This window comes from Gadus morhua, chromosome 14 (assembly GCF_902167405.1).
Source record: "Gadus morhua chromosome 14, gadMor3.0, whole genome shotgun sequence".
Lineage (NCBI taxonomy): Eukaryota > Metazoa > Chordata > Actinopteri > Gadiformes > Gadidae > Gadus > Gadus morhua.
Genome location: NC_044061.1, coordinates 6876907 through 6889406, shown reverse-complemented (window position 1 = coordinate 6889406; position 12500 = coordinate 6876907). Strand labels below are relative to the sequence as shown.

The 12500-nt window shown below is 45.0% G+C and overlaps 1 protein-coding gene across 1 annotated transcript in view; it reads left to right on the top strand.

The window, feature by feature from the left end:
* Positions 1-12500, top strand: part of adamtsl3 (ADAMTS-like 3) — a 139119-nt gene that overhangs the window by 78767 nt on the left and 47852 nt on the right. The window contains exons 8-14 of the mRNA XM_030377083.1: positions 1644-1718; positions 3365-3522; positions 5784-5895; positions 7346-7484; positions 9258-9308; positions 11671-11881; positions 12275-12422. Of these exons, the coding sequence (XP_030232943.1) occupies positions 1644-1718; positions 3365-3522; positions 5784-5895; positions 7346-7484; positions 9258-9308; positions 11671-11881; positions 12275-12422 (894 nt within the window). The remainder of the gene's footprint in view (positions 1-1643; positions 1719-3364; positions 3523-5783; positions 5896-7345; positions 7485-9257; positions 9309-11670; positions 11882-12274; positions 12423-12500) is intronic.

Genomic DNA, 12500 nt, shown 5'->3' with positions numbered 1-12500 from the left:
TGGACCGCCTCCCAGCTCAGCCGACCTCAGGTGGGCCGTCCCTCGTTACGGCGGCGTTCAGTGTGAGGCTGCGCGCCGCCCTTGCAGACATCCTCCTGGTTGGAGCGCTGATAGATGTCTTCGATTACTGCTGAGAGTTTTGTGCTCTCATTCCTTGAAAGAGCCGCCGGCTCCCGGCCAACCGCTGCTGAACAACACACTCATCCTCGCAGACACGCGTCGTCGTGGCCTATCGGGAGCTGCATGCTGAGCCGGGGTATGAGGGGAAACCGTCAGCGCGGTGCCGGCAGCGTGCGGCACGATTACAAGCGTTTTATTTGAGCACATTTGGTTGACGGAGGGAGACAAGGAATCAGCTGTGCTTTTTGGACTGTTCAGATGTAATATCAAATATTAGCATTTTGAAATGATGGGATTTTGCACTGTAGCGCTTATTGTTTACATGCCAGTGTTAGTATGGCATAGTATGCCATGTTTTATTGTAAATATTGTCTTGCTATTAACATCTTGATAAGCTGCACGTTCACACATCCCCACACACTCGCTCTCTCACGCACACACGCACACACACACACACACCTACACACACACACACACACACACACACACACACACACACACACACACACACACACACACACACACACACACACACACACACACACACACACACACAACACACACACACACACATACACACACACATACACACACACACACACGCTCAGAATATTTCCTCATAGTTGTGCAAACCCTGCTCAGACAGTTGAGATGTTCCTCATTGCTTAGCGGCTGCAGACAAGGTCTCACCAACACATTCAGACACCAGCTGTCATTTCTCTGCACCGTGAACTCACCAAGGCCTACAGTTCGTATTATACATCCCACTACCGTAAGAATCCTATCCCACAGGACGCATACGGCACTGCCCCTATGCGTCCTGTGATTTACCTCCCCGTTAAGAGTGATTTGTTTTTACAGTTATGCGTTTCCTGTTTCTGCTGTTTGGTTATATGAGTTGTGATGCCTTGACACAAGCGACTGGAGGTCAACCATAACGTTTGGGCTGTCAGCATCCTCCATCAGCGTTGTCGTTCGTGTTCAGGGCCGGGATACTCCATGTGATAACATGGCTCTGTGTTTCCCCGGGGGTAAGACATCCGGGTGTCAGAGCTGCTTGACGGGGAGAAAAAAATATATGGAGATTTGGTATTCGGATTTGGATTTTAATTGGTTTTGTTTCCCCCTCTTCTCCTAATTGACAGATTTTGTTCCTGCACGATCCTCTGCAAATTGTTGACAGTGGATGTTGATTCCGGATGCCCTTGTATGATTGTAATGGATGGATATTAACACTGCAAAACACAACTGACTGACAGGCCCATTCATTAAGAAAGATCCATCTGGAGATGGAAAGTTCATTTTGCCTTGCAAATGAAAAAAAAATAACACTTTTTATTTACACACAAATATGAGGAAAATAGTATTGACCTGCAAATTTACCCACCATTTTCAGCGGCAGTTACACAAAGCTTACCTTCGTATGAACTGTTGTTATTTGCACTTTACCTGCATCTTACTGCATCAACTGAAAGAAGAGATGGATCAGAGATAACTCCCCCATATCTCTCCGTTGTCCATAGTTGTGAAGACGGTGATCGAGGTTCCGGCCGGCAGTCGATTACTCCGGGTCAACGCCAAAGGCCCGGGTGTGATGGGTGAGTACGCGTACAGCCATCCAGTTAGGCCAGGTACTACTACGGGGGCGTCCCACCAACACAGCTCCAAGCAATACTCTTGAATCATTGACATGACGTGACTGCCTTGTTAACATTGCCAGACTTTTTTACTGGCCGACAAATTTTGTGTGTTTTTTCGAAACTTTCCGCGATCGATTAACACCACGCCCTAACTATTGGTGCGCACAACGGCTTAACACCTCCCCAATGATCGCACCTTAGCAACTGAATCCGGTTTTCTAATGAGGAATTGCACACTGTTAAAATGTGCGTGATAATAACATGTTAACCCAATCTTATTTTAATATAATTAATTTAATGCATAAACGCACGTTTTTTTACTGTGATTTTGAAAGGTTTTGCTGACAGAATGTCAACATTCTGGGGGGTGGTTTTTAGTTCCACTTACTTTACATTCAATTACACTTGCAGCATGGTGAATTCCTGATAACAATTGCAGCAAGTGACAAATTCCCAAATCTGTGGTTTTTCCTATTAAACCCACACTGAGTGAGTCAATAAAACTCCCTCAAGATCACTAGTTTTTGCTGATTAGGTATATTTGGTAAGAACGATAATGAGTCATTCCATTCATTTAACTTCAATTGGAATGGATTTAAAATATAATTTAAAAAGAGTTATTAATCGTGAGTTAACTAACCAATGCTACGTGATTAATAGCGATATTTTATTTTTTATCGTTTAGCCCTAATTTTTATTATTGGTGTGCACTGCACACCCTCTCTAAGTGTACAGCTGCAGAATACAATTGAGTAGGAAAATGCTAATGCTTATATTTGCTATGACAGTATCACAAATATTGGCTAATTTGTTATTCTTTTTTCATGAAACATTATTTTCACTGCTATTTCCTCCGCCTTGTTAACGAGGGAGAATGCACCTGACATCACCATCTCTAATCGGATAGATTTTAACAATAGTGGAGCATGGTTGCCTTCCAATTATGAATTAACACATATTTTTGCAATGTATCACGTTACAGTGTGAATTATAAATGTGGAGCGAGAATCTAGACTGCTATCTAAAATGTTGCGTCTCAATGTCCTTGAAGAGTTTTAACAAAGGCTGTACCTCTTTGGCAGCTTCTGAGTGTGCTTATTCCCTCACAGCAGCAGTGTGTGTGGGTTTACAATGGTATCACTATCTTCATATTTGGACCTGTCAATGTCAATACTCTTGCAGGGTCCGTCATATTGGTAGCATTGAGCGGTTTATTCATTGTCATATTCAATTCCCTGGTCTTGTGTAAGTATATTGGCTGCAATACTAACGCACCAACCCCTCATTTAAACCACCTCAGAATATGGACTGATTGATAGTATACTATATAATGGCTGGTATTCTTTCAGAATATAGTGCTACTTTATCACAATCTCACTTTGAGGAGAAGGAGTTGTGTTTCACATGTCCTTATTGCATCTGTGAGGCGGAAAACAGAATTAATGCTGTCATCTCAAATCGAATTTCTCCCTATCCCCCCCCCCTCTCTCTCTGTCTCTCTCTCTCTCTCTCTCTCTCTCTCTCTCTCTCTCTCTCTCTCTCTCTCTCTCTCTCTCTCTCTCTCTCTCTCTCTCTCTCTCTCTCTCTCTCTCTCTCTGTGATAGTCATTGAGGCGGTGTCTATCCGAGGAGGGCGAGAGGAGGCTAGCCTGGTGTCCACAGGTAGCTACGTCATCGGGAACACCTCTCTGGACTTCCAGAGAGGGACGGACAGACAGACATTGAGGAGCCTTGGACCGCTGGCTGGCGATTACACCATCAAGGTCAGAAAGCAAGACATTTATCGGTGATAAAAATGTCAAAACTTGAACAGTTGTTGAGGTTGAAGCTGAGTTTTATCCACCAACCCCACATCTATAATACCAACTTTGTATAATTTTCCATATGGTAAAACAGACATGATTAGACAATCTACATCCAACAGACTTAAATTAAACATTGTTATGTAATGTACATTTCCGCCGTGTCAGCAGCCTCACCTATTACCACCCAGCAAGAGGCCTTACGCCCACATGCTCCTAAACATGCCCTCTATCTTAATGCATAGTAAGTCCCTGTAGATAAACGTTTCTGCTGCATACCACATATGAATATGTATCTGACACAAACAGACGCGCTCATATTCCTTTATTATTTAACACCAGCATTTGCCGTCATTTTGCTGGAGTCAGCAATCCATTGAAATCGTGTAGTGATCGCCTACAGATGGATCATGACCCACGGGTATTGGTAGTTACGTTGCACTGCAGCTACCCTCGCTCTGTGTGGCCCAAGTGGACCCGTGCCTGTCCTCTAATGACTTCACCTAGGTGGGGTTATGCTCTGCATGTGCTACGATATGCAACAACATAAGATCTGTCATCGGTGATAGTTTTCTCTAGAATCTAGAAGAAATTACATCATCTATTTCCCTGTAGGATGAGGAGACTACTGCCCACAGTTTCTCCCTGTCTTATTTTACTTACTCTATTTTTTTTAAACCACAGGCGCCTTGTTTGGTTTAGGAGGGAGACAAGGTGATTGATAAGTGATTACTGGCATGCATGTTGAACTAGCCCTCAGGGTTATTTAACTGGGAATGGTTTGTTTTACTACTGGGGGATCCAACAAAGTGTGGGGGGAAGAGAGAGAGAGAGAGAGAGAGAGAGAGAGAGAGAGAGAGAGAGAGAGAGAGAGAGAGAGAGAGAGAGAGAGTGAGAGTGAGAGTGAGAGAGAGAAAGAGAGAGAGAGAGAGAGAGAGAGAGAGAGAGAGAGAGATGGGTAGAGAGAGTGATCAAGGATGAGAAGAAGAGAGAGAGAGAGAGAAATAGATGCATAGAGTCAGAGATCGAGAATGAGAAGGAGAGAGAATAGAGAAAAATCGATGGATAGAGTCAGAGATCGAGGATAAGAAGAGAGAAAGATATATATATATATATATATATAGAGAGAGAGAGAGAGAGAGAGAGAGAGAGAGAGAGAGAGAGAGAGAGAGAGAGAGAGAGAGAGAGAGAGAGAGAGAGAGAGAGAGAGAGAGAGAGAGAGAGAGAGAGAGAGAGAGAGAGAGGATGAGAAGAAGAAGAGAGGGAGAGAAATAGAAAGACAGAGAGAGGAATGGATAGAGCGAGAGATCAAGGATGTGAAGAAGAAGAATTGTGGAGGAGCGGTCGGTTTGGCTGATTGTGCGCTGCAGTTTGTCTGATTAAACGGATGAAAAGGGATTGGCCTAGTTTGGATTGGCACCAGGGTTTCTGCTCTCCCGCCTCCCCAGCCCTTACATTCCCCAGCGGTGATTATTGTGAGACTCCAACCAGATACACTGGGTGCATATCAATTAGCATGATGCCGTTTCAGCTTCTCCCCATTCGGGGTTTATTTTGAGTTGATGCCTGCTTCCCAAAAAAAAAAGACACTTGAATTTAATTTATGTACCAGTTGGCGTGTCTTTGATCTTGTTGGCGCGGTTTTGCAGATAATGAAGGAGCTGTGTCTTTCGAAACTTCAACGCACGGGGGCTTGGTTGGGTATCCTCTGTATCGGCTGTATCTTATAAGGACAGCTTCCTAATGGGTAGAGGGAAACGCTCTGTTTAGCGCTCGCCTGGGTCAACAGATTTGTTGCTTTGTTCCATTTCGGCTCAACTTTTAACTTCCAGTCTTATCTCTTCCCCGGCTCTTTTCCACTTCTTATCTTGCCTATCCTCCACTTTCCTCTCCCTTCCTCCCAAGTTTCTCTCTCTCTCTCTCTCTGTGCCACTCCTCTCCCTCCTCTTATCTGCCCACGGTGTCCTCTCTCTCTTTCTCTGTCTGTCTGTCTGTCTGTCTGTCTGTCTGTCTCTCTCTCTCTCTCTCTCTCTCTCTCTCTCTCTCTCTCTCTCTCTCTCTCTCTCTCTCTCTCTCTCTCTCTCTCTCTCTCTCTCTCTCTCTCTCTCTCTCTCTCTCTCTCTCCCTCTCTCTCTCTCTCCCCCTCTCTCTCTCTCTCTCTCTCTCTCTCTCTCTCTCTCTCTCTCTCTCTCTCTCTCTCTCTCTCTCTCTCTCTCCTGCAGATGAGGTATGGGGGAGGCAGGGACACCGTGGTCCAGTTCATGTTCTACCAGCCCGTCCGCTTCCAGTGGAGAGAGACAGACTTCTTCCCCTGCTCGGTCACGTGTGGAGGAGGTGAGGCTCGCCTTCAGCCCCGCTCAACAGACAGAACGGATCTGAGGTCGATAAAAGATGGAGATATGGATGTTCATACTCCTACCTCCTGCCTGCAAATGGAGACCTTGAAAGGACTATAGAAGGACAGATAAACAGACTGGCTCACATTCAGGATCGATTTTGTACTCATTGATGATCGATTATTTTAACAACTTTTTCTAACGTCTAACTTAATGCTTGTTTTTCCTATCTATCTTCGGGGGGGACAGACGCACCATGATTAAGGACTACACCATTATAAATGACTTGACATGACCTGACTTTAAACATATGCCCGAAAGCTCCTTTAGCTGAAGCAGTGTGCCGTTGTTGTTTACTGATGATGGTTGGTAACACTGAAACTGACGACTGTCGATTTGCTTGTTCTTGCTTAATGATGCTTAGTGATTCATTTTGCTCTAATTTTTTCTCTAAGTTTGCTTAAAACCATTACAAGAACTTGGATGCAATGTGTATATATAGGTCAAGCATGTAAATTAGCTCATTATTTCCAACCAATGGAATTATAGGAAATCATCCCTTCATGCATGGTGCTTATCAGGAGCACGTAATTTAGGTCAATATTTACCTAACTGATGTACACCAACTCGGAACCGACGGAAATCAACCCACTGCTAATTGTTCATTGATGAGCCGTCAGGTACAATGATTCGTGTGTGCCGGCTGTACCTGGTCACATTCCAAACAAATGCACCACATGAACATTCTTTCTCCTGACTACTTCAGCCCGGGACACAATTATATTCCGAAGGGTTTATCGTACGATCTCTCGTCTCTTGAGTATTTCGGCGAGTTTTTCCCCTTGCCCTTTAGAGAGCCCAGTGTTCTGAAGTGTTATGTAATGTCCATCGATACTCGAACCGTGTTTAACGGCTCTATAAACACAATTGATTAGATTCCTCAGGAGCTAGTGTGATTCTAGTGATTCTAGTAGACAGGGAATTGGTTAACCATTGTTATTGCTTGGCACTTCAAAGTCAAAGTCAAAAGTCATCTTTATTGGCAATTCCATAATATGTGCCAGACAAACAGAGGAGTCGAAATTGTGTTTGTCACTGACCAACGGTGCACTAAGGAGAAAAGGAGAAAATTAGGTATGATACAATAAATAATATTTAAAATCGTGAATTCTAAATAGTGCAAAAAATATTCTGAATAGTGCAAAAGTGAGGCAAAAAAAACGGTATACATAAAGTAAAGTAAAAAAAGTAAATAGATTGAAATGTGCAATATAGTTCTATGAACATCCTTACTGTACCGACAGCGATATATAATTTCTCTTTCTTTAGAAAATGTACTTATTGTAAGTCGCTTTGGATAAAAGCGTCTGCTAAATGCCCTAAACGTAAATGCAATGTAATCATCGTCTGATTCTCTTCCGTTTCCCCTTTGTGTCTCGCCCCGCCAGGCTACCAGCTGAACTCGGCCGAGTGCGTGGATATCCGCTCCAACCAGACCCTGGGGGGCCAGCACTGTAACAGCTACCCGCAGAACTCCAAGCCCATCCCCAAGCTGAAGGAGTGCGGCATGGAGCCCTGCCCGGAGAGGTGCGCCTTCCCCTCCTGGGGCTTTCACCCCGAGGCCAAAAGCAAACTGGGCAGGCGCACATTCCGGGGTTTATATTTGTAGCGCGACCCAAAAAATAAATTGAATCATATTGTTTTGACAGGGCAAAGCACCCACTGTGAGGATTAGGCAGGGCTGTGTTCTGTCGAGAGTTTTTTATGTGGCACAGGTCTATTTTGGACGCATATATACAGGAACATGGTTTTACGTTCCACACGGCGTTGTGCTGTGGCTGGATGTCACCGTCTTGGATTACGACATGGTCAACTCTGTGCGTCCCTTAAAGGGAAACTAGATGTCATCCCATTCGACGATTGACATAGACCAGCATGATAAACAGGACACAAGCAGGCACAGCTACAAAACAAAATTGAGATTTCCCAACTGTGGGTATGAAATCCAACTGTGTTTGATTAACTCCTGTAATGACAGCATAGAACATAAGAACAACAGTCAACAACGTTGATGATAAAATAACAGCACTTTCCTGTCTCTTGCGCAAGGCACTCAGTGTTGACCTAAATCTGTTCAGGAAAATAGTATGCAAATAAGATGTAAATAATACATCTGTTGGTTATTACAGGCCTCAGTCGTTTGACTTGTTGAGTGGATTCAGTTAGGAGAGGCCGATTGATTGCAAAGTTGGATATTTTTGGATTGCTCAATTAAACCACGTTTTATCAGGAACAAGTGCAGGTCGCAGCACAGCACATTGAGTTTTTATCTCCTACTTTCTCACCGGAAAAACTCATCTTTGATCATCAGAGTTGCTCCTCTCAGCACTCTTTTTTTGACCCTGCCACTTTTGCTGAGCCCTCTGTGATCGATAAAGGGGTTGGATCAATATAGTCTACATTGGCTAAGCTTTCGGAAAAAGGGCTCGATTACACGTTCCCAAAAGTGCCCTTAAAAAAAGAGAAATGCATTTTCCCAAAAGGGCCTTTAAAAAAAAGTGTAAAAGGGAAAAAAACAATTTTTATCTGGGCTGGGTTGTAATCTCTGTGAAGTGAAAGGTCCCAAAGAAGCCCCATCAGCAGTTTAAAAACGTCTGCGCAAGTACAATCCCAAGACCTATAGTATCTCTGTCGCTGGTCATTAGGATACTAATGTGTCATATAGTTGCACAGCTTTAAGCTATTCTCCTTCATTGAGTCGGTGTGAAGGAAGAAACTTGATGGAGAGTGAGGTTGCATGGAGGAAAGGACTATGGGGGCTGTGAGAGTTGGGAAATACGATGCGGAAAATCCCTTACTTGCAATATACTGAAATTAGATTTTAAGATGATGTGCCTGGACTCGATAGAGGTGTTCAAACAAGGTGCTCTGCACTGGAGAACAATACCTATTTCTTTCTGGCTTATGTTGTTCTCTTTTCTTTTACCCAATTTTCAAAAAGCTCGAGTCAATTCAACTGAGCAGAACGCTCCTGTGCTTTCACTAGGCTGCTTGTCGGCTTTTGAATTGCGTTCAAGGTGTATTAGGCAGGATTAAATGTATGCAAATCTTCCAGTAGTCCAGTTATAACTAGTAACACTAAATGTCTTCAGCGAATACTTTTAACTATACGTTATAAACCACGATTTGAGTTTCTCTGAAAACTAAAACTTATGTGTTTCTTCCTCTATCTATATCTACCTCTCTCTCTACCTTTCCCTCTCCTTCTCTATCCGTCTCTCTTTCCGTCTTTCTCTCCTTCCCTCTCTCTCTTTCTCCCTCATTATCTCTCAATCTCTATCTCTCCCTCTCCCTCTCTAGTGACGGATTTAAGGAGGTGATGCCGTACGACCACTTCCAACCCCTTCCTCGGTGAGTCACTGAGAGGGAGCAGCAGAAGCGCTTCGCTCCAGCTGACATAACAGCGTCTTGGAGGCTGCATTAAGCATCGCTCACTGTGTCCCAAACTCCCTCCCCTCCCCTCCCCTCCCCTCTCCCCCCTCCCACGGAGAGGCTTTCATCAGATGCAGACAGACAACTCTTACATCAGGAGCCCCAGGCTTTATCCTTGGGAAAATGTTAAAGAGCTTCACGCTAGCGCAAATTAGCTGCATAAAATTGAATCAGGGCCCCGGCGTCTGCTCCACGCCCCCTCCGCCATGGCTCTGGGCCTGATCTCCGCCGCCGCCGCCGCCGCCGCCGAATGTGGCGTGCTCAGCGGCGGGCGTGAGCGCGGTCGGTGACACGCCGCGGCGCCAGCGCGGGATCGGCGGAGCGGACAAATCGCTGACGGTCACAGCGTTACATGAGCGGCGGGGAACTGCATTAAGCCTTGTCCATTAGCCACCTTTCGGCGGTGTCTCCGCTGTGGCTCGGGAATGAGTGTCTGAGATTCTCACAAGTCTGTGTCCTACCTCCCCACGGAGGGCCTTAATTGAGCACAAGAGTACAAAGGTATAAAGGTACAACAGAGGACACTCTCGGTGCCTGACAAGTGGAATTACCCCATGGAGACAGGACTTTACAACTTATTTCATGCTCTGTTTCATGTGGCCCTTACATAGAGAATCCACCCGAAGCCTTGTTACTACCTGTTTTCAGGTAGTCCAGAGAGTGCTACGGTTGTTATTAGGAGTCAGGGTGATATCCTCAACTACTTATAACTAGTAGCAATCCAATTATTTCACTGTTAAGAATTTGGTCACTTAAAAGTCACCTCTATGGAAAGCGACTTTCAGTTAATATGGATGGATATCATATATCATTAAAGAGCAGATAGGGATTAGTTATTACACTTAGGGACACCTACATAAAAGTCAGAAGCCCTCGATTGAGTTCAGCAGGCTCCCTAAGCACTAGACTATCCTTGTAGTCACTACTCACTACCCATTCCACACATTTATTATAAAGGCCAGTTGAACTCAAGGATAAAACTCGTTCCAACTTTTTGCTCCAGTCGCCCTCTGAACTGCGATTGTACTTAGCTAGCGACGGTACCGCTGGGTTTTGCTAATGAGCGATTCCAGATGGTGGACTCAAAATACTGGGGAGGACTTTTACTTTCTGAACTTTCTCTGGAGTCCTGCCTCTGGCCTCTAGTAAAACTTCAGGAACACATTTTTTATTAAACAGTGTTATATTGTCGCTTTGTCCTAGATCTGTCTTGAAGAAGTCCTCTTTTCTTTTTGTTTATATCTGTGTATGGTGTGTGTGTGTGTGTGTGTGTGTGTGTGTGTCTGTGTGTCTGAGTGTGTGTGTGCGTGTGTGTGTGTGTGTGTGTGTGTGTGTGGGTGTGGGTGTGGGTGGGTGGGTGGGTGGGGGTGTGTGTGTTTGTGTGTTTGTGTCTGAGGATGTGCGTCTCTGTGTGTGTGTATATTTTCCCAAACTACACGCACAATTGGTATTTAATTACATTTTTACTTAAATTATGTGCTTATAATACTACTGTGAATGTTAATGATGGCTCTCATTACCCTCTCTTCCATCCCTGGCAGTGGGAATCCCCCACTCTGCTTTCTTTTTCACGGTTCCTTCCTTGATAATTGAAGGTACAGTGTGTAGAATCGAGTTGCATCTAGCGGAACGGACTTGGCAGAAATTGATTATAATATTCATATGTATGTATAATACGAGAGAGAACAATCCTATGAAAATGAAAATCACGTTTTCGATTGCATTTGAATGAGCCTTTTATATAGAAAATAGAATGGAAAGCCTTTTATTGTCATTACACGAGTCAAGTACAACGATATTTTTAGTAAACTACCAATATCTCAATACGGAGTTGTTAAATGTTTCTACAATAGGTCAGACAAACGGATCTAGAGAGGACATACATAGTATAACCCCGTTTCCTAGACTATGATCTATATATTTACAGATGAAATAGCTATTCATCTATAAACAAAAACGTCATCATTTGACACTGAGCTGCTTGATACTGTTGACGATCATATCTTGGAATACCTACTGGTACCTTATCGGCCAGTCCAGGCCACCATAGCTTCTCCTACGTCATTGGAAAAGGAGAGGAGATGAGGGAGTATTCAGTTGGTTGCCTCGTAGATGCCACTAAATCCTACACCCTGCACCTTAACATTGTTTTTCCTTTCCGGGGGGCTAGGATTAGGGGGTCATAGGATGTCTTTGAAATCTTTGAGACCATAACTGTGATAAAGGGGCTCTACAAATTAGACATGACCTTGGCGTGTGTCGTGTCCCCCCCCCCCTACAGCTGGGAGCTGGGCCCGTGGACGAGGTGCTCCGTGACGTGCGGCGAGGCCGGCGGCCAGCAGGAGCGCAGCGTTTCGTGCGTGGAGGACGACGCCCACGGACAGTTCTCGCCCGTGGACGACTGGAGGTGCGCCCACTCACAACGGCCCGGTACCCGACAGAAGTGCAACGCCATCCCCTGCCCCCAGTGGGTGGCCATGGAGTGGTCCCAGGTGAGGGCGCGTTCCCGTCGGGGGAACCAGTGGCTCATGACACTGGTTGGAGAACCAACGTTTTGAACCATGAATTCACACTGACATTTTTTTGGAGAACCGAAGTTTCATTCAAAAGTATTTTTTTATTTTTTATTTTGAACCATTATTTCTAAAGAGTTTCTTATCCAACCATTGGCCACTTTTTTTGCTCTTAACCTCTTAATAAAATCAATATTTCTGACTGAATGACAAACACACACACACACACACACACACACACACACACACACACACACACACACACACACACACACACACACACACACGTCTTTCATTTAGCAATTGTATGACACTCGTACCGCACAGCCTTGGCATGGCGAGGCAGGCTAACGCGTGGCGTTGTCGCTGCAGTGTACGGTGACGTGCGGCCGGGGCCTGAGGTACCGGGTGGTCCTTTGTCTGGACCACCGTGGCCAGCACATCGGGGGCTGCCCGCCGCCACTGAAGCCCCACGTCAAGGAGGACTGCCTGGTGCCCGTGGCGTGCCACAAGCCCAGAGGTAAGTCGTCTCCAGGGGCTCTACAGAGACCGGCGACCCTCTGGATGTATTTTTAACAATGCTTTTATCCATGTACAT